Consider the following 27,666-nt stretch of genomic DNA (forward strand, 5'->3'; position numbering starts at 1 on the left):
TAGCCGTGTATGAAGATGACGAGAGAAACGCCTGATGATGGCTAACAGTTGTTAGCCGAAACGTCGCTCCTCAAATACAATCATATAGAATTTTTCAATTTTGGCTTTGTTATTGTGGGATTTCTCTCACCACCCAAATACTTTACTTAAAAATTCATTTGTATATTATTGAATATAGATTTATAAGATATAGAATTACTGATGTTGTGTGCAGATCAAAAACTTTAAATCAGTCCTTGTGTAATTATGATTCACTTACCAAATTAAAGAAAATTTAGTAAGTCCACTTATTAGTGCATTAGTTAACGTTGGCTAATTTATTGGAATTAGTTTTAGTGTTACTTTAGCCAATCTAAGACTTTAAAGCAGTCCTAAAGTAATTAGCTAGAATTAGTTCATTTAGTCTAATTAATTAGACGTAAATATCTGTGTTACTTTAAGATTAAAAAGATTTAATTTTGGGGGCAATTGTCCCGGGGGGGGGGGGCAATTGTACTGATGCCCTACACATTATATGAGATCTGGTCATTATCATTTGGTCTAGTTTACAAGACTGGTACAAATGACAGTCAGTGGAGAATGGGGGTCATTTTAAGTGGTCATTTTAGTTCAGTCGAGGACATGTCCTGGGGCCTGATTGATGAACAGTTGGAATCGGGTCATGGATTTGGGGTCAGAAAGGTCCTTGAAAGTCGTGGCATGAGACTGGTCACTATGAACCCTGAAATTAAACCCATACAGCTGTGGAACTGGATCCAGAGTCAAATCACCCCAACTCAAATGTGAAACTGGGTTCAAAGTCTTAATCAAACCCATTCACTTGATGAACGGATTTAAAGTCTAAACCCACTAAAATGTGGAAATGGATCTATAATCTAATTAAACCCACTCAACTGTTGAACTGGATCCAGAGTCAAATCAAACCAACTCAAATGTGAAACTGGTTTCAAAGTCTTAATCAAACCCATACAACTGATGAACTGGATCTAAAGTAAAAACCCACTAAAATCTAGAATCTAATTAAACCCACTCAACTGTGGAACTGGCCCTAGAATCTAATTAAACCCACTCAACTATGGAACTGGATCTAGATTCTAATTAAACCCACACAACTGTGGTACTGGATCTTGTGTCATTAGATTTTCCCAACTTTTTCACTTTTACAGATTTTTTTATCTCAGGTAACAACTCATCGATTGCGATGGGAACAACAAAAATACGGCCTCGACTGACGACGATTCAGCGCCCAAAACTAGCGTCTCCGAAGCCGGTGCATTTACAGCAGTCGTCGGCCGGTAACATGCAGCCAGTGTCCGGTATTCAGTTGAAACAGGTCACTAATAAACCGACAATACAAATCAAACAGGAAGGAGGCCGTCTTCATTTTAATAAAGGTAAGAAATATTGCTTATCACTCATGTTTATTGTAGGGATCTATGAAAACCTAGGGGTCAGTGTTATTTATAGGTCCTGGTTGATATGAAATCCTGCACTGTAAGTTATAATAAGGTCTGTGTTTCCTTCAGTTACTTGACCTTTCGGCTATTATTCACCTTCAGGAATACTAGTGTGAGCCTTTGTACTGGTATTACAGTCCAGAATGTAGAAACTTGATTTAGTAATGATATGCGTTAAATCTAAATTCATGAGAGCGATCGCAGAACAACTTTTTCAGGAGAACCATTAGTTAACTCTTGAGTTGAAATGAGTTCATTTTAGATGAGTTAACTCAGAACAACTTTTTCAGAATAACCATCTGGATCTAGTTAAGTTGTGCGTTAGAGATAATGAGTTCTATTTCCGTCGAGTACTGTACCCTTTCCTATGGTTTTTGCCAATATTTTCTAAATTTGGATTGATCGCCAATGGTTTTTTCTATACGACCCGGCCCTGCGGTATTGCATTTAGCCACCGGCGAAATCCGCCATCTTTTTTCTTGGCGTTCTCGCAGTAGAACGCATTGGATTTTTTCGCCGTAAAAATCTGGGAATTAGGATATTAGGGAGTTTTCACTCTCATAACGGTGAGTCCGTTCGGTTTGGGGGTTATCCCTAGTTTCTATTTTTCCGTAAGAAATTTATTTACAAATATAATTTGATTGAATTGAATTGTTTTGATTTGTAACAGGATAATTATGCCACCCCCTCCTAAGGGTCAGCATCGTGGCGGGGAGGGATGCGGGCATTTGTTTGGCGCCTGGGACAACCACGATACATGTGCGTCGTGCAGGCGCAAATCCGGTCAAATATGTGCAAGGAGCAATCCTTGCAAGATTTGCGACGTGTGGTCCGAGGACCTTTGGCTTCGGGCCGATAAGGCTCTTAAACTAAGAGATCGTCGTCGAGTTAGCAGGGATTCGTCGGTTTCGGCCGACGTGCCAACCGACGTTTCTAATCCTGTTTCTTATCGTAAAGCGGAGCGGTCGCCGGTCGTTCAGGTACGATCCGCTTCCCAATTCCATTCACCTGGGAGGAACGCTGGTTCACCGGCACCAGTCTCCGGTCATTCACCGGTCTCTGGTCCTTCACCGGTTCGGCCAGTTCAGACTACATGTTCGGAACCGAGCGTGCGCCGCGGTAGTCGCGAACGGCCCGCACCGGTTCGGTCGGTACCGGTCCGGTCCGATTGGGCATCGGTCCAGTTCGGGCACCTGTCCGGTCCAGACGTCTTCTGGGGTCGTTTCTGTCGCGAGCAATTGTGGGTTGCCCCAGACGATGGGGGCTTCCCTGGCTCGCAATGTATCTCCGTCCCGTTCAGTTTTATCCGAACCAGCGGGGGACATGCCATTTAGAGTGATGATAAGTGAGTTCTTTGTCAAGCACGGGGCAACTCGCGCTAAGCCCACAGCAGCTCCTCTGGTCGGTGAGTCAATGGAAGCTTATCGCCCTCCTGACTCCGATCTTAACGTTTTACGGGAATCGTCAGCGGTTTCGAGAGAATGGGCTCGATTGGATAAGCAATTATGGGGTGAATGTCGGCCTGGAACATTTTCATTTCCCCCCGCCAGAACGGGGTATGAAATCTGGGAAATATTTTAGTTCAACCGATCCACCTATAGGCGCATTTCGCTCGGCGTATTACGCAACTCCAGGTGCTGTGGATCACAGTCATAACTGCCTGGATGCTGATTATACTTTGATCAGCCCGGATACTGTTACAGCCCAGTCGGGTATTCGTTCGCCTAAGTCCGGTTTGGTGGACATGACGTCAATCCTGGACAATCTTACCAGGGTTGGTTCGTTTCAAGATATGGCACTTAAGGTGTTGACGGGTGAGCTTCGCGAGACTCACGCCGCCGTTCATGCGGGCTCCGACCCAGAGTCAGTTGCCCTAAAACTGGAGGGAATGGACCGGATTATCCAATCTTTGGCTCGGTCTGTTTCGCATGTAATTCCGTTGTCGGTTCGGGGTCAGGCTAATCTTGTGTTAGCCTCCCGTCAGTCAGTGATGGACTCCAGTTCCAAAACTCGTCTACCGGATATGGTGTCCAATGCTTTGCTGAGAGCCCCATTGGGGACGTCTTCACGTCTCTTCTCCGGTTGGTGCGCTCCGGTTTCCGCAGAGCTGAGGAAGATTCGGGAGGTTCAGGCCAAGTCCAATCCCCGAACTCCGTGGAAAAAGCGTTCTGGTCCAAAGGCGGCGGCGCAAGGTTCGGCACGGACGCAAGCAGGACCATCTCAAACTTCAGCGCTTTCTCAGGCGGCTTCGGATGCCGGTTGGAGAACTAGCGCGCAACTTCAACAATCGTGTCAAGCCTCGTCCGGTCGTAACAGTTCCGGTTCGTATCGAGGCAAGGGGAAGGCTCCAAAAAGGGGCTCTTCCTTTCGGAAAAACTCGAAATGAATTCTTGGGACCAGTGGGAGGTTGTCTGCAGCAGGCAGCAACCCACTGGTCCGACCTCTTCGGAGACGGTTGGCCCTCCCGGGTCGTCTCTCGTGGCTACCGTCTCCGTTTCCTAAGGCGACCGCGCCTGATGAGGTCACCTCCCGACATGCGGCCAAAACCAGGTCAGGAGGCCTTAATCTCTCCGGCTCTCAAGGAATTGGCCGAGAAGGGAGCGATAGAACCAGTTTGCAACGAAACTTCTCCCGGCTGGTTTTCTCGAATATTCATGGTACCAAAGGCCACAGGGGGTCAACGGACAGTGATAGATCTGTCATCCCTCAATCGGCACCTAGACATTCCAAGGTTCCGGATGACCAAGCCCAAGGACGTGATTCAAGGGCTCCGTCCGGGTCAATGGGCGGGTTCATTGGACCTGAAAGATGCTTACTTTCAGGTTCCAATTCACCCAAAATCTCAGCGATTTCTCAGGATAAAGTGGAAAGGCCGCCAGTTCCAATTCAGGTCTCTTCCATTTGGCCTCAGTATGGCCCCGTGGGTTTTCACCAAGTTGGTCAAGTCAGTTCAGAAGGTACTTCAGTCAAGGGGTGTTCGACTGTTCGTTTACCTCGACGACTGGTTAATAGTCGCGAATTCGGCTCAGGAATGTCGGGAGGCAATGACCTCAGTCTTGGACTTAGTCCAACAGCTAGGGTTCCGCGTAAACAGGGAAAAATCTCAGTTGACGCCGGCCCAACAGTTCACTTATCTCGGCATGGACTTCGATCTCCGAATCGGCAAAGTCTTTCCGTCTATGGTTCGAGTAGCCAAACTTCAAGAAGCTGTAGCGGGAGTGTCCACAACCCCGAGAACAGCTCGTTACTGGTCACGGCTTCTAGGCTCCATCAGCTCCATGGGTCTGGTGGTGCCCTTAGGCCGCCTCAGAATCAGGCGCTTGCAACAATATTGGAAGGTCTTCTGGTCTCAGTCGAAGGGCAACTGGGAGGCCTTGATTCCCGTACCTCCAACCGATCTAAGTCCGGATCTTCAGTGGTGGGCGGCAACTATGAATCTTCGGCTCGGGGTGTCACTAGCCCCGTTAGAGGCTCCAGTTCGTGTATTCACGGATGCCAGTCACCAAGGATGGGGGGCACATGTGGAGAACCGAGTCAAAGCCGGGAGATGGTCTCGCTACGAGGCCACCAACCACATAAATTTCCTAGAAATGCTGGCCGTGTGGAAGGCCCTGAAGTTCTTTCACAGGAGAGTGGAGGGCCACCACGTTTGGTTAGCCACAGACAATTCACACAGTGAGGGCTTACCTTCAGAACCAAGGGGGCACTCATTCAGAAACCCTCACAGGTCTGTCGGCCAAAATTCTTCTTTGGTGCCAGACAAAGGGCGTGTCCCTGACTGTGGCACATTTAGCAGGGAAAAGGAACGTGATGGCCGATGCTCTGTCTCGTCGAGGTCAGGCTATTGCGACAGAATGGGTTCTCCACCAAGAAGTAGCCGATCAGGTTTGGGGCATGTTTGGCAATCCGCTGCTGGATCTGTTTGCTACCCGGTTCAATTGGAGGGGTCCTCTGTTTGTGTCCCCGTTTCCAGACGCGGAAGCGTGGGGCGTCGATGCCTTCTCTCTGGACTGGTCGGGGATACATGCGTATGCGTTCCCGCCCACACCAGTCCTGCCGCGCTTACTGGATCAAATAGAGAGATCAGTCAATTGCAACATAGTTCTGGTAGCACCATGTTGGCTGGCTCAGAAATGGTTCCTACCACTTCTCAACCTACTGTGCGACAACCCCAGGATTCTTCCGAATTTCCCATCGCTTCTGTCTCGGGGGAACTTTCGGCATCATCCAAACAGCCAGTGATTAAATCTGCTCACCTGGCCATTGTCCAGCGATCCTTGTCAGCTTCAGGCTTTTCAGAACAGGCTGCCTCCTTTATCGCAGGATCTAAGCGGCCATCAACAAGTACCATTTACGATGCCAAATGGAGTCATTTTGCGGATTGGTGTGCTGCAGGGGAAATTGATCCATGCTCACCCTCTGCAGCTCAATTGGCAGATTTTTTACTGCACCTATTTGTAGTAAAAGGTTTGCAGGTCATAACTATTAAAGGTTACCGCTCCGTGATTTCTCATACATTGCGTGCTTCTGGATGGCCAAATGTAGCAGGGGATCATCGGATATCCCAGCTGGTTGCAGGGTTTTCTATTTCCCGGCCTCGGGTACCAAGGACAGTTCCACCATGGGATCTGTCTGTAATTTTGAAGAAGTTAATGGAGGCTCCATTTGAACTTCTTTCGGCAGCGTCATTTGCAAATTTGTCAAAAAAGACTGTATTTTTGCTGTTCTTGGCTTGCTCGGCCCGTCGCTCTGAGATTCATGCGCTTTCAGTCCGACAAGGTCATATTGTCTTAGGGCCAGCGAAGGAATTTGTTTCGCTGCGGCCTGCTTTGGAATTTTTGGCAAAGAACCAACGACCAGGCTCGGTTGGGCGTCAATGGCGAATTGAAGCCCTAAAACATCGAGTGGAACCGGGCATCCCGGACAGGACTTTATGTCCTGTGCGGGCGTTGTGTTGCTATTTAGATCGCTCTGCTTCACGGAGGGTTTCACGGGAGCGGTTATTTATTCCGCTGCTGGATCACCTAAAGGGTGATATTTTGCGGGACACAGTGGCCCGATGGGTCTCTTCACTGATCAAGGACATTTTATTGAAGGAGAATCTTTCCTCGGAGGGAGTGGTTTCTCATCAAGTGAGGTCTATGGCTACTTCCTGCGCAGCCTTTTCGGGTGCTCCGTTGGAGGAAGTCTGTCGTGCCGCCTTTTGGAATTCTCCATCGACATTCACGTCATTTTATTTACGGGATGTTTCAGGCCAGTTAGGCTCATTAGCTTCACTTGGTCCTGTTGTCATGGCTCAAGGTGTCCGTTCTTTCCGATCGGACCCTTTAGTGTAGAATATTTATGTTGCATTATCAGGATCACAGGGGGTGTATCCTTGTACATAGTTTGGGCTCATATCTGCAAGTATTAATTTCGCAAAATTCTGGGGGGGCCCCTGAGCTGGACGGACTCACTGTGGCCAACCGGTCTTCCCTGTGCTACAGTGCTCCATTCCGGGCTTGGGTAAGTGCTCTCTTTTTCCCTCTTACCTTGCGTTTGAGCGGGGTGGTTTTTCTATCTGCCTTTTCCCACCATCCTTGTGCTAGGCTAGTCAAGCAAAAACCATAGGAAAGGGTACAGTACTCGACGGAAATATTACAATTTTTGGAACTAAAATTTGTATTTCCGAGTAGTACTTACCCTTTCCTATGGTTGGAATCCCGCCCACCTGCCCCGCATAGCTGTTTTTTTTCGTCTGCTATGATGTAAAAAGATGGCGGATTTCGCCGGTGGCTAAATGCAATACCGCAGGGCCGGGTCGTATAGAAAAACCATTGGCGATCAATCCAAATTTAGAAAATATTGGCAAAAACCATAGGAAAGGGTAAGTACTACTCGGAAATACAAATTTTAGTTCCAAAAATTGTAATTTTTCAGTGAATTAACTCCTGTGTTAAATTTTAACTCACAACTGTGGACTGTGTACAAAATTGTGCTTAAGATTAAGTGGGATTATTTCACTTCGATTAAAATTCAGCTCAAATCCCTCTAATTGTGATCAGGACTCTTGCAAATAAAAAAAATAGGAATTACAGTCAAATGTGAAATGTTCTGCACAATGTTTTCACTGTTAACAGGAATGAAGATAATAACGCATGCTCTGAGCGGTGGCGCTGGCACCAGTAAAATCCTACCAAAACCATCCAGTAGTGGCTCATCCCCGGTCGTGGTCGTATCGAGCAGTTCGCAGTCGACATCAATCGTAGGACAAAAATCGGGCACGTCTGTCTCCAGTAAGTATAAGTAGTAGGGAATGGGACATTCATTGCAGTGGCAGCCAGGGGTATGAAGCTAGTGACAAATCTAGGGTGACCATAGGCAAAGTCCAGTCCATGATAATCATAGTTCTAAAGCCAATCTTACAACCTCAGACCTGTCTGCAGAGATGCTAGTTATCCGGAAATATCCGGAATTCCGGAAATTTAGGATCGCCGATGTCAATTCCGGAAATTTGGTGAGAATTCCTCGCGGTGACCAGTAATGGCACGGACCGTAAAAGCGTTCGTTTGCTTGTACTCGTCGTCGCTTCTGTGTTATTTTTTCTTGGTCTCCGTTTCCGAGGATGTTCTGCTACAATGTATATATGTGTGCTTGTGGTGGTATCTGTGCGTGCGTAGGTGGAGCGCCACTGTTGTGACGCCATTTCCAATTATCTTTACGCGGCGTTGTATATCATACCGCTGATGGCCAACAATGTGAAGATGCACGTGGTAATAATTAAGATGATATTTAATAAATATCATCTTAATTATAACCATGCGCGTGCTATGTCCTGAGGCACGCAGCTTTGTAACTTTCTTTTTGCCTGCAGCTGTCAAGCGGGACGGTCTGCAAAATGAGCACGCACGGAAAGATTGTCAGTCGGGAGTCGGCCGATATAAAGGCAATTGACAGCGGTATAAAAAATAAATTTAACTGGCACTGGCTAGAGTGTAAGGACAGTAATGGGGACTACTTATCGAACTACATTCGTAAGTTAGACTTAGCTGGCGTGGCGTACTGCGTCGTTTGTAAACCCGGTCAAATACGGTAGTGGCAGGAAAAAAGATATTCTTCGTAACCCGGATAGCGCGCGGCATAAGAAGGCAGCGAGGGATGTGAAGCACAACGAATGCCTGCCGTCGTATTTTCAGATGAAAGATGCCGATCGTGATACTGCATCTCCGGCGATGCAAAAACGCAAAATTTTTCCTGGGGGAGAATTTTTCTGACCCCCCGTTCTAAATTCTGGAATTTTGGTACTTTGGCCCTAGCATCTCTGTGTCTGAAAAGACAAATTTTAGACTTAAGTCTTGATTCTAGAACCGGCCCGAGTGCCGGGCCAACTAAATAAAAGTGCTACACTTTACAAGCTCGCCATCTGAACACGGCCTTACATCGCCTTTTAGATAAGCTGTACTTAACTATGAACTGTATTTAACAAGAGGACAGGGTATCCAGGTCTCAATCAATCCATGTTCAGAGCTGCCAACCGTTACTGATTTTCAGTAATTGTTACTATTTTATAACGAGAGATACTGATTTAATTTGTTTGATGCATACAGAGATATGAAAGATGTTGCTGAGAGTCTTATTGTTGATTAATGATTAATTGAACATTTTCGTTCATATTTCAATAAGATGTTACTGAAAAAAGTTCAATTAGTTACTGATAGCACTTTTCAGAGGTTGGCAGCCCTGCGTGTTTAATCTGGGTTCTTCTGGTGTAGACACACAACAATGATAGAGGTTTCGTCGACACCGAGAAGCAACAAATTGGAATACCGCATCTGAAAAAAAACTCACCTAATAACTGTAAATAACTCTATCTAATCTAGACACACATTCATCTCAATCTGGATGTGTTGATTGAAGATACGTTGGTCGGGCTGGGCCCAAATTTGAAAATTGTCAGTTAATTTTCACTTAAAACAGCAAATTTTCGACGCTTTTGAATTCATATTCAACTGACAATTATTAAAACTGGGTGCTTAAGTTTAGGTAGAAGCTGCTTTGAATTCCTATGGCTACGTACCATTTGGATTTTGGTCTTTTGAAAAAATAAGATTTTCCTAACAATTTCTCTCATTGGTTTTCAGACGCGTCACAACTCGCCGGTAAGGTCTTCAATATCACAACACAGGGAGGCAAAGTAGTCGCGACGAAAAGCTCCCCGAATGTCGTCACGGTGAACCCGAAAACGCTGCAGATAACGGCCGTGAAGGCTACAGGTTCAACCTGCGGCAGTAAGTATCTCCCTAATTAATGTTTCGATAACTTAGCCAGTCTCTGCCATCTGGCACTTAAATATTTTCTGTGTTAATGTGGTGTGAAAGAGAGTGTGATTGGGTGTACGAGGGTGGCATGAATATCATATAAACCTTAACGGGTTTCTTCATGTTTCCCTCCATCTTGAATTTTTGTATTTGTATTACTTTGTACGATTATTATAATTCAAAATTGAAAAATAAAATTATTATTATTACAATTATTATTATTAAGTACTGAATCTGTTGTGTGATTTCATTATAAGCCAACTTTTTGTGAGGAAAATTCGAAACATATCGGATTAGCTGCGAGCCAAGCATTCACATTGGTGCCAATTGAGTCCCTGTTTGACAGGGTGCTGAATTTGGCTTGATCAAAAATGCCGTGCCTATTTATTCATAAACACTGGTCAAATTATTGCATGTGAATGTTAATGGATTCTTGAAGTGACTCACCTTGCTGGCCTCAGCATTGTTTTGATAGCAATGTATTAACGAACAAGTGATTTTCGTGTGAATGAGCTGTCTAATTAAGCACAGGCCAAATTTGACCCAATGTTGATCAAGGCCAGTTTAAAGTGGGCCAAATTGTCTCTGTCTGACAGCAATCTCTACTAGTTCAGGTGATGGCATCTTGGATAATGATGTTATCAGGTAACCTAAGAGTCAAATAAAGTGTTCAGTTTTAGTTGAATGAAAAGATCTGTTTTAGGTCGTATTTTGATGAGTAATTCCGTCCTGAATTTCGATCTGGTCAACAAACAAGTGACAAACTTGTTTTAAATAGTTTTCTCAGTGTTGAATGGTTATCCCAAGAGTTGATTGGTTATCTTGGAGTTGAATGGATTTCGGTATTGAAAAATATCAATTTTCCAAATAGTCCAAAAATGATGTAAAAGTATGGGGGGGGGGGGCAGATTTAATAGGTTCTCATCTCGGTCATTTCAATGTTGATAGTTATCTTAATGTTGAAGGCTTATCTATAAAATTGAACTATTATCTTTAGAGTTTAACTATTTTCCCATTCGTTGGATGGTTATCTCAGACTTGAATTGTTTTCTTGGAGTTGAACTGTTATCTTGGAGTTGAACAGTAATCTCATAAGTTGAATGGTAATCTAGAATTGTCATCTTGGAGTTGAATGTTTATCTCTGAGTTGAATGGTTCTCGAGAGTTGAACTGACTGTTATCGCAGATTTATCTCAAATTTGGATGGTTTTGTCAGAATCGAAACGATATCTCCTACAATCTGACATAAGATGAGTCCGCTGCTTTTTCAATAAATATTTATTGATACTGTAAATATATAATTCATTCAAATTTTAATGTATAAGTAGGCCTAAATAAAGTTGAGAAAAAAGAAGTACCAAAATACAACGTTTGTATGAACAAAATATGAATATAAGTGAAAAAATAGCACAGAATTTAGCACAAAAAGTAGATACATGGCTATTGAAACATTATACATGAGATTCAAACTAAATTTATGAAGTGATTTTCTAGTGGGTGATGTTTTACATGTAAACATCCTTGCTTAGACAAGACCTTAATGTTAATGAGTTATTTGTTAAACGTATTTAGGTTAGCGAACAAAAACAATCCCAAATTTAACAAAAAATCGTAGAATACAGGTGGCTGTTTTACGACTTAAAGCTTCCGTTAAGTTTCATTCGTGATTAGAAGTAATGGAACTTGAATTAACCTCATGACCCCTTGGTAATAACCGATCGTCATAAAAACTTCATTACAGTCCGGTTGCCAGTACTGTTTTCATTGATATCACCAAATATGAACTAATTCAACTGAGGGGTTGACTAATTCAACTGAGGGGTTGAATATGTACTTAATGCACACGTATGAAAACCTATATTGCCTAGTTAAGTGTACCAAATCTATAATGATATGATATCAAAAATAGCACATTTGATTTTCGGAAAAATTTACTGAGAAAAGGCCTCGAAAATTCATCTACATTAGAAACAGTCGATTCTGCTTGCCTCGAATCATGTGGGACCGACTGATATTCTCCATGCAATTGGTCATGGCTCCTTGAATTGGAGTAGCAAAAGAATTTTAAACATTTTCCATGGCATCTGATATTCTGAGTGAATTACCTCCATAACGAGCGGATGATCTGTCATAGAACTCTTTAATACACGATGTTCATGTTATTTATTGTTGTTGTTAGTGAAGGTCGCGTGGCTCCGTACGCGTTTGTTCGCGAACCATTTTCGTACTTGATCGGTGGTAAGCGCAGTGGCATTGCTCAGTATCGTGATCTCGCGCGGGCTAGGGTACGGATGGCGTTCATTGCATCGGTACCAACTTTTCAGAATGCACACGGTTCTTTTGCCAAAAAGACGCCGTTTTGATTCCGACCCGCAAGGCAGCACTGTCGTCGGTTTTCTGGTGGCTGAGTACGCGACGTAATCCAAACTACGCTTGACACGTTCAACAAGTCGAAGTTTCTCCGACAGGAAGTCGCGTTTTAGACGGTCGGCGTCAGCGACGTATGTGATATGGCCGCATCGTTCGACGTGTTCGTAGTCAATCTCACGGTGTTGGTATTCGTAAAATGCGTAAAGATCCATCAGCGACGTTAAATCATCAGCGCGCTGCATCAGAGCTTCGAACATCAGTTCGACTGATGAGGTGACGTCGTTTAAACGCGTTTCGAGGTCGTGCAGCAACATCCGCATCAACTCGTACGGGTATGACACACGCGGCGTATCGTCCATCAGCGTCGCGTATAAATCGCCAAACTCCGGATTTATTGCAAACGAGTTCAATATATCGCTTGGAGTACGCGCATTCATCGGGTAATGTGTTCCAGTTGAAGGAGCGTTTCGACCAGTTGCATATTGCCAGTTGGAGTAAGGTCGCCGGATTTGACAGCGATTCAATGATCCCTTATCGGCGTAATTTGTACTCGTCGAATTCAATGGTTTAATTCCTCCGAGGACCGTGTACGTTTTATTGGGTTGTTCCGGAGAAATGATGATAGTAGAGTACGCTTCTCCGACGCTGTCGCGTTGTCGAATAAATGTTTCATCGGCTCCAAATTGCAACCGGTCAGTAGTTTCCGGAGTCGTCGGAGCGGATACCTCCACTCCGGTTGAGTCTGGTTCCACCGTGACTGTTGTTGAATCGGCAATTTCGCTTGGAATGGCTGTACTGTTCACATATTTGGCTCCCGTTTTATCTGCCGAGTCATATCCGCTGTCATCCAGAAAAACTTCTCGTTCTTCGCCGCTCGTTGTTGGATTTGAACTCGAATCTGCCATTTCGGGATAACAAATACCTTTTACGAATAATGAAAATGAGAAAATTTTTGTGATGTTTAAAAAATTCACGAAGGAATCTCACGAAATTTTTAGATTTCATTGTTGAAATGTTTGATTAATTTCCTTCACTTCAATGTGGAAGGCCTACAGCGAAACTGAAAACAACTCCTCCCTTCAGTTAAACAATTATTAATGATGAGTATACCAAGCACCGAATAGAAATTCAATCTTATATCTTTTTCTTGGCTCGTACGATAATGTTTTAAATCAGGAGCTGGAAAAATTCTGTGCAAAGTTGAAAGTAATCATCTAATTTCGACTAATGTACAATTGATAATTTGATAAGTCATGCAATTTGGTGATGCGTGCCAGTGTCCTATTAAAACTGGTAACTATCAATCGGATTTTTCCAAACAATTATTATTTGAAAATGAAACAAAGAATCCTGGAATCGGTTGAAGGTTGAAATTAATTAATTTAAACTCATGTGTGTGTGAAGTCGGATATATCTGAGAACTGAACTATGAAACTGAGTCTTGTAAATGAAAAAAAACGGATTATTCGTGACAAATTTCAGATCATTTATCAGGGTGGCTACTTACTTCGAAATCAGGGAAAAGTCAAGGAATTTTTTTTACTTTAAATAAGTCGTGGAATTTTATGAAAAAAAGGTAATAATCAGGGAAAAATCAGTGTTAATTGATTGGATTTGGAAAAGCCGGTCGAATAGATAAAAGTGGCTACCCTGTTTATTCTATCAATTATTGCATGATGAAAGATGTTCCTTACCAGGTCAGAAGTGGCAATATCCGAAATTACGGTTGAAATGAATTTAAACCAGGGAGGGGGAACTACACTGGCGCACTATTCTATGTCCATTGGCTCGTTCAGTGAGTTGCAAGATTGCAAAATTGATGAATTCTCATCAGTTTTTGTGATTGAATGAGTGAGTGAAAATGAAATGTATTCAGTTCTGTTGAGTGTGACTGTCATGGTGTGTGGCGCGTGCTTCAATGATTTGAATACACAACGCATGGATTCTCAATGACTTCGAATCGCCGTTCACTAAAATTGTATGTAGAATTGTATGTAGACACCGTGATATCGATTCAATTAATGCCTATGAATTAAGCTAAAATAGAATACGTAGAAATGCGCAATGGATTTTTAAAAAGCATTTCAACTGGTCTTGTGCAAATTGGATTTGACAAAAATAAGATAAAGAATGATTCCACTGATGAAATACTAGCTAGGTCCCGTCATTAGGACAGAAAGATTTTGATCATTTAATTTTGGTTCTCGTGCTTCTGTTAATCTCTATCCCTATTGAATTTTGTCAGAAAGCGTTGAGTATTTGTTGATTTAGTTATCTAGTTGGAACTATATTTCTTTTTCGGAAGAACTCCTGTTATAGTTATCTATTCGCTACTGCTAGCTGCGTATATATGTATATGGAAACCTTGCCTCATGTGTGGCCTAGTTAAAAGTTTCCCAAGAAACTGCATAGGATTCTAGCAACTGCAGGCACCATGGTAAAACACTTACGGCAAGCACGCATATCCTAAATCTTTAGAATAATGACCTGTAATGGAAATCTTGATGAATTGAAAATGCTTAGACTGAGGTCCTGTCTGCTTCAAAACAACTATTGACATGTGGATGCAAGGCTTGTACCCCATGGACTGCATGATCAACTTAATTGGCCTGTCATGGGTTTTAGGCAATTGTGCCAAGAGCAGACTGTATCCCGTGGTCATAGTAAGAAGTAATACTTACTGACGTTAATGTAAATTTAGGAAAGTCTATATTAAGAATTTCCTTTCTTGCTAATTCTTTCATTCTATTGAAATCCTGATGGTTGCGTTATATTCTTTGGTTTCATGAAATTTTCCAGATAAACCAAATGTGATTGTCGTTCAAAAGGCTCAGTCTGCTAAAGGGCATGGATCAGCTGCGAGATCAACACTGTCTTCTGCTGTGGGAACTCCTTTTGAAAAGGTGAGAGCTAAGGTAAATTTCTTTGACAATCAACATAGTGAGCACTTCTGCTACCATTGGGCAATAAGGTTTATGAGCGTGAATTAAACTGTTCAAACTTACCAAATAAAAACGTTAGTAACGTAGATAGAAATAAAAACTTTGTAATGGAGGGTGCATTGTGCACTCTAATGGAGTTACAGTTTTGGGATATCGTTAAATTTGACACGTACTATCTTACCGGGTATGATTGTTGAGTTTGATGAATTTTTGTGACTCATTAAGTTGTAAGGTTGAACTACAACTGGTCTTCAATCCAATGCCAGCGTAAATGAAAAACATGGTTTTTATTTGGTTATAGGAATTAGTAAGTTTTATACGTCAGGATGTTGGTAGTAAAGGTTCACCTTCAATTATCAAAGTGGAGAAAAAGGTTCTGCAAAAACCGATGAAAACAGACAATTCCAGAAGGGTAAGTAAGGAATTGTTGCCTTGTGGATGAATAGGATAAAGGTACAATAACAACAGAGATTGCAGACGTAGAGAGAATCCCACAATGATAAGGAAAAAGTACGAAAATGTTACTTTGAGCTAGTAGTTTATTCAACTTTTTCGTTATCATTGTGGGATTTGCATCAACACAGATATAGTGTTTTATCAATCGTGAGAGATTGCAGACCCTCCAACCCTACTGTCTATTGCAATGGCTTTGCACCAAAATAAAATGCTTCTATTGCAATGGCTTTGCACCAAAATAAAATGCTATTGTCAAAATTTTGTTAAGCTGCTGTTTAGACAGCTGAAAAAATCTTAATTTCAAACACGCATTATCATCTTTAGTGTTTCTTTAGATCTTCTGACAAAAGTTTTCCCTAAGTCGATAACCTCAGTTTTTGAGCGGCGTTTATGCAATTCTCAAAATTAGTTTTTTTTCTGCAAGTAGATTTTATCCTGTAACATGTACATGTCATACATGTGCATGCAAATATAATAGGCCTACCGTATTTTCCGGTGTATAAGTCGAGTTTTTGAGACCAAAAATCATGTCCAAAAAACGTAGGTCGACTTATACACCGGCCACACTTTCGAAATCATTTTAAACGGACGATGTTTAGAGTTCAAGGTCGCCATGATGAAATGGAATATTAATTTATGTTAGGCTACACTCATATACCAATTTGAATTTAGGATGTTGATAAAAATAGTTTCTTATAGTTTGGAAATGTTTCTAAATTAACTAATGTTAAAAATCAAAAAAGAAAGAAAACCGCGTATATTCATTGTACAGTGTTTATATAACCCATGATCAGGGGCGGATCCAGACCGTATTAGCCGTATTGCCCAATACGGTCTCGAATTTTTAAGTGCCCTTCGAAATTTCACCGGCAATATTTTTGACGGCATTATTTCAGCAACCGCTAATTCCGTGTCCGTAATCCGGGCATAATTATAAAATTAATCGGTATATACCGCTGCCGAGAAAGTGAGGAGAGATAATCATATTTGTAAAGCCTTTAATCATGATAAATTAAAAAGGGCACTTTCCTTTTGCAAGGGGCACTCATGCTTTAGATGAGGGCACCTTGTCCTTGCCTTTTCAGGGAGGGCTAAAGGGGCACTCGTACTTTAGAAGAGGGCACTATACGCGGAAAATGTTGAAGAAAAGGGCACTTTTTTGCCTAATTTTGAAAATTTTAGGGGCACTTTTGGTTTGGAAGATGGCACACGACATAAGGATAAATGTGAAGACGAGGCAATTTTTGCCGATTGTTAACAATGAAGGGGCACTTAGCCATATTCTGTATAATTGTTAAGGGGCACTTTTAAAGATTATAGGGGCACTAGGCGAAGTTGGCGACAACCATTCTTTCATGGGTTCGCCAGCTTCATTTTTTATCCGCATCTGTTGAAATCTTGTCTCGAATTCGTTTATTCTGGATTGCTCTGCTAGCCTCTAGAAGCCCTCTAAAAGCCTTTAAATGGTACCATATTTTCAAAATTTTCTGGGGGTGGGACCCCCCTCTAAGGACTTCGCGCCTTTGGCGCTCGCATTGACCTGGATACTGGGTGTGCCCTAAGATCAGAAAGGTGCCCTTAAATTTCCTTCCAATACTGTCTACCCATCCCCCTGGATCCACCCCTGATGATGCTGTGGCAGCGTGCCAATAATCAATATGCAGCAGTCTAATACTAGACTAGAGGCGCGCGGCATTCAATGTATACACTATACATTCAACACTGGATACAAACAATGAGCACTAATCCGGTAATTTAATATTAGAAACAACAGATCCCAATGATTTAATAATGCAACAGTGGTAAAGACTCTCAACTACTATGAGAATGACATCGGCACTGTTTTCAATGTGACATATGTAAACACATGAAGAAGCGACTCGACTTATAGCCCTAGCACAATTTTTTAAACTGAAAATTTGACCTCGACTTATACACCGGGTCGACTTGTACACCGGAAAATACGGTACATGTTGACACTCCTGTGATCAATGAACATGTATCAAACAGGCACACAGGAAGCAAGCATTGGGTTGGGTAGGCCCAACCATGATTATTGAATGTAAAATGGCCCTGTTTCCACATGTGAAAGTGAAAAAATTGTGATTGTGAATATTGGGGTGGCGTATTTTCTCCGCGTTTGAACCTCTGTGAAGTGCGTTAGAGGAAGCCTCCGCTAGTGTGCGCCCAGGCTAAATAAACAAATATGTTGAAATCTAAAAAGGGGCAGTGAATCTTGATAATTGTTCAATTTATAACAATTAATTGTCTAACAAAACTTCATTTCAATTTCATGCACATTGTATGTAATATTAAGTGAATTCATTCGGCATCCTGGTGGTTTATATTGTAATTGTACGGAGGATGTCTATCTATTTGAGTTCACCATTGCGTATATTCATGATGAGTCATGCAGTTATTATGTGTGATTTTTCCGTGTTAATGATTTAAAGACCTGTTCTTCGAGCGTTTGAAATAAGAAATGATTGAAGGTAAGGTCTTTAGATCTTTTATGATTTGTGAAGCCCCATGATTTGTGAAGCTGCCTCATCAAGCCCCATACAATTTTTTTACAAGGATTTTTCTTATTTCTGAATGCAGATTTGAAGTTTGAAATTGTCAAAAAGTACGATTTTAGATTTATTATAGTTCCGTTTTACAAAATACCCTGGCTGTTGTCTTACAGTACACAAAACATAATTGGTGTATGTCATTAGCAGTAAGTGGTGTGAATTGTTCAACATAGTTATTTGATTATCTTCACTTGAAAATCAATTTAATATGAACTATTTCTTAAAGCTTATAGACAACAAACAGATTCATGTGAAAAATGGGTATCTGCTCAAAGAATTGTGAAAAATTCCAGAGAAGTCAAAATATTTGATCCCCTTCTTATGGCAATATACTGTAGAGCTTAGAATTTATACACAAGCTATGTTAGAATTTGGGAGATTTCATTTCAATCTGACAAGGTTGTGATCAGTTCCCGTTGATGTTATTATACCTTGGAATCTGGAAAAATGTGAAAAAGCCAACAAATTTTTAATGGTGCGAAAAATCTGAAATTTCCAGTACACGTGTATTTATAAATCTGACTCCTGGAATAAACGATTGATTTTTTCAGATCGAAACTCGAACTCTGTCAACAGATGGAGCTGAGAGACCGGCTGCCTCGTCGTCGGTCCTCGCTGAACTGATCCACGCAGTCAGCATGCAACAACAACTCAACCCTGATACGATTGGTACAAACACTAGATGTATAGAAGAGGGCATCGTTACCTCTACCGGCGACGGTAATGCCAAATCATCATCCGACAGTAAGTTTTATTAAGATGCTGGTGACATTTATCACTAACAAAATACCTGTAGAGGCGGCAGGTTTTTTTTTTCGCTGGGAACTTCAAACTTTTTGATTTATTGGCTATGAATTCTAGAATGTATTATTGTTATATGCATTGAATGATCTCCCGAGCTTATGGAGATCATGTGGGATCTCAAAAACTGGGGAGTTAGGGTTCTTCACTTATTGAAGATGTCCTGCGCACGTCTTAGTCACAAGTTGCAAAACTATTGGAAGCAAACAAATACAGGGTTCGTAGCGGGCCTTGAAATCCTTGCAAAGCCTAGGATTGTCAAAAGGAAATTCAAGGCATTGAAAAGCCTTGAATTCAGCACTTTGGTCTTGAAAATTGATTTAAGGGCCTTGAATTTGAAAATGATGCAAATCTGTAGATTTATGAGTGTTTTTTGTAATGATAGAAATTTTGATAACAGAGTAACGATGCCTAATGCATGGTATGTAAATCGTATTGATTTCTTTTTTTCATCCTTGGAGACCTATGTTGTACAGTAGGTGTCTATTTGAGTCATTGGGGAAAACCTGCTACTATGTATATTCATGATGAATCATCATTCAATTGTGCGTGATTGCTGCATGTATAACGCTTTTCACGGAGATGATATCAATTGACATGGACCATGGATCCCTCCGAAATCCCGCCAAAAACATCTGGTTGAAAAAAGTTGTTTTCATTGGATTTTATTTAGAAAAAAAAGTTTTTTTAAAAATATTTCCATCTTAGTTATTTGCAAATAGTAAATTTTCTCCCAACATTGGAATTCAACCCGATACAGTTTTCACTCCTATTTTTCCGTTATTTTTCCAAGATTTTACATGGAAAATCTGTACTTCAACTAATTAAAAAGTCATTAGTGCAGGCATTAGTGTTGGCTCAAAATTGAAATTATCAAATTTCTTAAAGTTGCTGTAGTTGGCTGTGTCGGTAAATATCAGTGAATTCGGGTCAGCAGTGGCACAATGAACCCCGTTAAAGCTGTTTTGAATGTTTTTGAATGGATGAAGCGAGGAAATATTGCTGTAAAAATGTTTTTCATGGGGGTAAAAAGCCTTGAATGTGTTTCTCTAACGGCCTTGAATTTTGGTTGGTCTTGAGGCTATGAACCCTGACAGTGTTCTCCATTGTAAAAAATTTGTAGGGGTGGTACGTACTCAGAAAACGAGCCTAAGGCGCGAGCACTCATTGGGAAGGGGGTTCCGGGGGCCCTCCCACGGAAAAATGTACTATTTGTAGGTGCTCAGATGCGTTTTCCATGCATTTGGGGTCAACTAGTTTAAGTTTGGTAATTTTTTATAGCCTTTGGCTAGAAAGCGATCGTTGGCAGTTTGCTTGAAGCACTTTTCTGATGAAGATTGGTAGTCCTATGTGTATAAAATAGTTCGATGTTCTTCCATTCATATAACTAAGATTTGTCAATAAAGCTCAGCAAGCATTTATTTACTTCCATTTGGTAACCTAATGTTTGAAAAATATTTTGGTAATCGTAATACATGTTTTTCTATGGGCATTGAGACTTGAAAAATTGAGGCCACTGGTTTAGTTAATTCTGTGCTGCTTCAGTGTGCATTGATCCCAGGATATTTATAAGCCTACCTGAGCTGCGCCGCGTGGCTCAGTGATGAGCCATTTCTACAATTATTGACGTACATGTATTAAGTTTTTATGGCTTGAAGCGTTTGTCTGACTCACTATTTATATAATTATTGACATACTGGTGATTTTTGTTTGTGTGTCTACGAGAGAATAATCGCTGGTGATATCGAACTGAAGATCGTCACTGACAGATTTTCAAACTATGTCGGCTACAGGGGCGGCTAATCTTTTCATAGGGGCGGACAACTTTTTCAGGGGCGGACATGAAAATTAAAGGGGTGGGCCGCCCCTTAAAAACCCCTAATGGAGAACACTGACTTATTGCAAGGATAAGAATATATTGCTCAGTCGGTTGTCAACCCTTTGACTGCTGTTTGTTAGTCTACTTAGTCATGGGCCAAGCACTAGGACTGTATGCAGATACTAATTGCTGTAATGTTATAAGTCACTCATTGCTGTGGATGCCTGAAATTTGTTTTGTTTGGGTTTATTTATGTGGGCCATTTAGTTGTTTTTAACTAACAAAGTAGCCATCGCACCAGTTCGCTCAAATCAGTGTGATTATGATCTTCTGATTTAGATCAGAACTCCCAATCCATGATGCCTCTTGGGTCTAGGGGCAGGGGCGAATCGAGGGAATCTGGGAGGCTGGGGTCCAGAGGAAAAAAAGGTATTTCTCAGATAAAGCAGCCATGTCAGAGGCCACTCGCAGGTTGCACTCTTGGGGTTAAGGTATTTTTAAAGAAATGTACACCTTAAAAGATGCAAATTCCGAGAGGATGAGTGTCAAATTCGCAGGTTTAAGCAATCTTTGTCTTTACATAAGGGCAACCTCCATAGTAAAGCAGGGGTCTGGACCCCTGAGACCACCCCTGAGACCCTGATCCTCTTTCCCTCTTCTTTTTCCATTAATAGTCTATAAAAGTGTTGCTTGTACTTTATTTCAGAATTGAATGAATGGGTCGATTATGATGTGGGTGATGATGAAATAGCATCAACATCGATGGCTGATACAACAACTACCAATCCGAGTATAAAAGGTTTATTGAAAGCGGCGACTTCAATTTCAGAATCTCGGTAAGTGTGCCGGATCAGAGTAGAGGCTGAATAGTAAACCGCTGATCTCTTAGCAATCCTGGTGGTGGCTATCAATCAGTCTTTCATGTGTAGGTCACTCATCAATCCAGGGTTCATGTGTTTGAACCCCGGTGATAGCAGTCAGTCTTCCATGCACTAGTCTCTCATCAATCCAGGGTTCATATGTTTGAATCAAAATTCAGTCCGCAAACAGCTTCAAAACACCCTTGTCAAATCATGGATGTGAAGCTTGTTTCCCATGGACTGCATGGTCATGGGTTTTGGCAATTGTGCCGTGAGCAGACTGTATCCGGTGGTCATTGTAAGTATACTTACTTACAATTTTGATTGTATGGAATAAACATGCATCATAGTGTACATTTAGGAAAGTACATATTAAGAAGTTCATTTCTTGTTTATACTTACCATTGAGGAGGCCCCATGAAGATACTCCTCAAATTTCTATGAAGAAGGAAAATCCAATGTACGCCGTGGAAAAACCAATATTTTTCAGCTTAACCATATTCAATAAACCAATATATTTCTAAACCAATTTTGTTAACACTTTCTCCTTTTTGGAGGGCTACCTTTTTGGAAACGACTCATCAACATTTCTCTCATAAAGTAATGCCCGAATTCCATGCAGATGGCAGCACCTGATGTTCTATCAGCCTCATAAACATACTACCCTATATGGTGTGCATTGGCACCATAGAGTTGAATATTTTGAGGATTCAGTTTACTTGTTACTGATTAGTTACTGGTGATGACTTTCTCATTCATGATGACCTCGACTATATAGTGAAATCATGCTGAGTTTTTAGTAATAAAAACCTTCCAGAGATGCCCTGTTTCTCGTAGAGGAATAAAACCTTCAATCATCAGGCCTTTTTTAGCCCACTTGGGACTTAAGTCCCAGCGGGCTATTACGTTCATTTTTCGTCCGTCGCCCGTTCGTTCGTCAGTCCGTCCGTAGACGGAATTCAGTTATGTTGGGAAGTTTAACAAGGTAATGTCTTGATATTTGGTTTATACATGTATCTACCCTAGACACATCTTCACCCCAAAAACTGGCCCTGTCAGATTCAAGATGGCCGACTGGCAGCCATTGTTCGCCAAAATCAGCACTTTTTCGAGGGAAACTTTGAAGACGCTTTTATCATTTACCTTGATCATTCATATATATTGATATCCCCCAAGGGTACATCAGCATGAGAAAAATTGGGTCGATCGGACTCAAGATGGCTGTCCTATGACCTTTTTTTTGGCCCGAAAATGTCAATTTTGGTCGGAATTCTGAGTCCTGGAGCTTCCTAATGGTTTGCCATTTTTCATTTCAATTTGTGATGGGTATTCTTTGGAAAAGGATCTTTTGTACCCGAGACAGGTATATTTGATCAAGCAATTATGACGCATTTGGCGACCATCTTGGTGTCATCAGTACTCATTCGTAGGTGGAAGAAAGTTTTTCCACATTATATTGATACTTAAGCATATTTTGTTACCACAATCAATTGGGAAGTTGTAGCTCATGATATGGTCTATGATCATGGGGAGTTTCAAGGTCATTGGTTTTTGCATATGGCCACCAGGGGGCGTTGAACAATGTAAAAACTTAGTATTTCCTTATTATATTGGTACTTAGACATATTTTGTTACCATGATCGATTGCAAAGTTGTAGTTCATGACATGTTCTATGATTGTGGTGAGTTACAAGGTTATTGGGTTTTGAATATGGTCACCAGTGGACGAAGAGTAGTAGAATAACTTAGTATTTCCATATTTATGGTAACTAGGCATATTTTGTTACCACAATCAATTACAAAATTGTAGCTGCTGACATGTTTTATGATTGTGGTGGGTTTCAAGGTCATTGGATGGGGCGTTGAATATTGAAATTTTTAGATTGTTGAGCATCTGAAACCACTTCCCAAGTGGCCATGGTGTCCCTGGACCCCTAGTTTAATTAGTTGGAGTACGGATCCAGTGCCGTGTTTTGGCCCAAGTGCTGATTTTTTCCCCCGTCTAACCGTTGGGCCTTCCCCAAAAAGATATCATAACAGACCTGCCAACCGTTACGGTTTTGCCGTTATACGTTACGTTTGGTATTAAAATATTTAATAGCACAATCCCCAGCCGACATATGACCCCACCTGCTTATCATTTATCAGTGTGCTTACTGTGGCAACTTTCTTCGGAAAACGGAAGTAGGCCGTGTTTGGTTCTGTTTCTGTAGAATATGTGGTAAGGAAAATGGACGATAGTAATTATAGTGAATCGAAAATCGCTGTTCTATTGGCTGATGATCAAGCCGTCGCCTGTTCCCAGAAGAAATGCAGGCTCCAGAAATTTAAACCAGACTATCAAGCGTTACCAAATCCGTGTTATTGCGGGATACCAGTGCTGTTACTGGGGAACTCCAATACGTTACGGGCTAATTTGGAAAGTACATTCAGACATTTTTCTACCATTGCGTAATCTGTCAAACTGGTGATGTTACTGAGAAACTCCTATATGTTACTGGCAAAAATCAGAATTGTTCAGACATAGTCAAACTCAATGTTGGCAGGTCTGTCATAAAATGAAAAAAATCTTTTTATTTCTGCGCCCGTCCGATTAAAACGAACTTGCTATTATAAAAGATGAAACTTTATTTTCTTGGCAGCTGTTGTACAAAACAAAAGATGGTTACATAATAGAAAAATAAAAGTTCGAGTATGTTTCATGTCAGTGGTTCTCGGTACGTAGTACAACAGTCTAGATGGCGGCGCCTACTCCGCCAGCGGCGTGCTTTTTGTTAATCACCAAAAAGGGTTCTCGTGAGACCGAACGGCGATTAGCAAAGCTTTCACTTAATCTGCCGATATTGCAGGTTCCGTCAATGATATGTGGCGAGGAGGAGGTGGTAAAAATTGAGATGTATGGTCTTCCTGGAGGACGGTCTGCCAGTTGTCGGTCGTGGGAAAAAAATAAAAATGAGTCTGATATCTGAAAATGATTTCTTGCGTTTGAAACTATTACTACAAATAAAGAGTTTTTATGATTTTTAGATATATATCTCTTTTTACTTAGATATTTGTCTTCAATGCCACCTATAGGCCTATAGAATATCCTGTTTAAATTATTTCTTTAATAACTTAATTTCTTTCAAACAGTCATTTAAATAGGAAAATCAATGTGAGAGGCGCTTGAAATGTAAGAAAATAATCTTATTTCTGATCCTTCAGAAAATTAATGCAAAAACATGACAAAAAAATAAAAGGTTTTTTTGTAAATTTTTTGTCCTTTGCCCTTCGAGGATCCTGGCACTGGGTTATCAATAGAAATAAATTTTTTTATTTCCCCTTTGCCCTTCCACTTTCCACCCAAAAAATATGTACTCCCGCTAATTAAAAAAAGGCCTCAGTCATTAAATGTGATTTTTGTTTGAATTTGTTAGGTCTGTGGATGTCAATAGTTTGACTCAGTCAAACCCAGCCGTTCAAATCGATAGAGGACAGTTCTTTCATTTGGGTGATTATCAATTCATTTGCTCAATCAACCTAAAAAAAAGTCCTGGGCTTGTTGCACAATCATTCATGTCCTAAGTCCATTATTGGTCTCAAATCTTGAAACTGGTCTTAGTTTGGGTTGTAATAGGACTAATATGGCTTCGACTGGTCTAATCTAAGTCCCGATTGTGCAGCTGGCCCGAGGTTTTGCCTTTGCTATGCTTATTTATTTACCCATCAGAAGAGTCAACGAAGTGTGATAAATTTTATATTTCTCATCAGATCAAAGCGGAACGGTTCGTTTGCAGTCGGAGAATGATTCCAGTATGCGGTATTTATCCTTACCGTCAAACAATGAGGTATGTTATATATTCGCCACACGTCGATTATTGATGGATGTGCTTGGGGAAGACTAACCCTCAAAGTTCCTTAAAATGCTCGAAATAGGAAATGGAATGCCAGTGTTGCATGCCATGTATTACAGCTCAGTGACTTTTGGCACTGAAGAAAAATAACTTTTTCACAAATCCGGCACTTTGAGGCTAAAAGTTCATGTCTGTGATTATCAGGAGCATCTGTTATGAGTCAGCCACACGGAATGATCATCTCACAATTGCCTCAATACCATTTGATTTTCTAACATTTCCATGTTATGTTCATGTATATGATATATTTTTCTTCCCTTCTGTATCAAAGATTTCTTAGCAATCATATCCTGGTTCCTTTTCTATCTTTTTTAGTAACTCGATATCTTTATTTGTTGGACAAGGTCACGTGAAAGATCCTTAAGTTCCAGTATTTGAATTAAAATCAGTAGAAAAACCAACCAATCCAATCCAATGGCATTTCCTATTTAATTCAGTTCGATACTTGAAGCCACCACACAGTTAGTTGGCCTGAGCCAAGTTACCAAATCACATACTCTCTATTGGCTGAAAAGCGATGATTCGAAGTATATTTTGAAAATGATTTTCTAGTTCAAGTAAATGCACTATATTTCAAGACCAACTGTGACAGTCATCTTCTCAGGTTTTAATGACATGTGATGAAAAAATATTTCATGTCAGTTCGAGTGTGAAATATTTTCTTAGCAGCTATATTTCGAAAAAATCATAATCATCATTTTCTTTTTAGGGGGCTGAAATGGTCGCCAATGGGCAGGTTGAATCGTCGGAGCGAACTCGGAATTTACTCGGAAATCTCGACCCAAAAACTGGACAATTTTACGCTACCGATGCGAATGCGAGCGACGGAAAAGTGATCTCGCGCACCGCCGGTTCGCGGTTCAGTGTACCAGATGCAACGCCAATCACCGAACAGGAAGAACCGGTGTCATCGACCACCGATAATAACCCTCGTGTTGTCACGTTGACCAACAACACTCCGATGGACATATTTAGTAGCGCGCTTGCGCAGGCACAAATAGATCTCGACCCATATCAGTTTATGGACGACGAGGTGATCGCGAACAATCCGTCTGCTACTGCATCGTCGTCGTCCGGGGCAATGACCGGTCAGCAGATGGCTGCGTCGACAGGACTCGTTAGTTTATTGAACCCGGCGACAGTACCTATGGATTTGCAGCAGTTTCAGCAGCAGCAGCAGACGGAGGCTGCAATGGAGGATGGTAGTAGTGAAGTGATGGAAACTGAGTCGTCAGGTAGGGAGTACATCATCTACTCATAGTGTATGTACGTGTGTGTTAAGCAGTTGCATCATTGCGCAGTGTTGTTATTTGACTCCATAGGCCTGATTAAATATGAAACCTAATACGGTCAACCCCCGCTAACGACCACATCGGTGCTGAATGATTTTGTTTTACTATGTATTTTCTTTTAGATGTACATAGCGGTAGGCTATATCGGGGTTCACTGTATCATTTAACTTGTGAGTTAAAAATAACCCAAATCTATGGAACCTGGCCCTGGTCGTGCTAGTTGAGGGAAGGGCATCAGGCTTGATTTCTTCACACGAATTCAATCAAGATCGAATTAACCTAGCATGATTTTCAAATTAATAAAATTTGTCAAATTGATAAACGATCACATGAACTGCAGCTGTTAGTAGGGTTGGAGTAGATCGCATTATAGTACAGTACCTCAATTCGATTTTTAGCATGATGACATTTCGGAGACTAGTAGATCACAAACACATCTTCATAATCAGAAACAGTTTCATTAGGTCATATCTCCACAGTTCATGGTTGAATGTTTGATTCTTAGAGTTAAAACTAAAAATTCAACTGTAGCATAGGATCTTAGGACTGCTAGCCAAATTGAATATAAAACAGACAATGGCAGAAAACCTACAGGCTTGTAACTTAAGATGTCAGTTATCTGCTTAGAAATCTACTGGAAGCATGCACCCTGCATGTATCAATCTTCAGCCCTGGCCCACCCCACTCAGATATTTGATTCTTTATCACCACTCATCCAATTTTCAACTGCCATGTGTTCAGGATGTCACCATTGTGAATCGACAATGAATGGCAAAGACTTGACTTAAAAAGACAATTACTGTCAACCTGTACTGAGACAACCTAGAAGTAGGCATAAAGATGCCTCTTTTTATGAAAACAATACAATACGAATGTCTGAAGGGTGTGTGGGCTGCAGGTTGATAC

General features: G+C 41.3%; 1 protein-coding gene across 4 annotated transcripts in view; it reads left to right on the forward strand.

Annotated features, from left to right (window-relative positions):
• Positions 1 to 27,666, forward strand: part of LOC141911050 (uncharacterized) — a 73,758-nt gene that overhangs the window by 17,303 nt on the left and 28,789 nt on the right. For 3 of the 4 annotated variants that reach the window (XM_074802011.1, XM_074802007.1, XM_074802009.1), the window contains exons 8-17: positions 1,182 to 1,394; positions 7,577 to 7,732; positions 9,578 to 9,724; positions 14,924 to 15,039; positions 15,368 to 15,478; positions 18,647 to 18,839; positions 21,422 to 21,551; positions 24,992 to 25,065; positions 25,326 to 25,402; positions 26,178 to 26,703. In XM_074802011.1, the coding sequence (XP_074658112.1) occupies positions 1,182 to 1,394; positions 7,577 to 7,732; positions 9,578 to 9,724; positions 14,924 to 15,039; positions 15,368 to 15,478; positions 18,647 to 18,839; positions 21,422 to 21,551; positions 24,992 to 25,065; positions 25,326 to 25,402; positions 26,178 to 26,703 (1,743 nt within the window). The remainder of the gene's footprint in view (positions 1 to 1,181; positions 1,395 to 7,576; positions 7,733 to 9,577; positions 9,725 to 14,923; positions 15,040 to 15,367; positions 15,479 to 18,646; positions 18,840 to 21,421; positions 21,552 to 24,991; positions 25,066 to 25,325; positions 25,403 to 26,177; positions 26,704 to 27,666) is intronic. The other variant, XM_074802010.1, reaches the window with a different exon arrangement.

The sequence above is a fragment of the Tubulanus polymorphus genome, chromosome 9 (genome assembly GCF_964204645.1).
Source record: "Tubulanus polymorphus chromosome 9, tnTubPoly1.2, whole genome shotgun sequence".
In the NCBI taxonomy this organism is placed as follows: domain Eukaryota; kingdom Metazoa; phylum Nemertea; class Palaeonemertea; order Tubulaniformes; family Tubulanidae; genus Tubulanus; species Tubulanus polymorphus.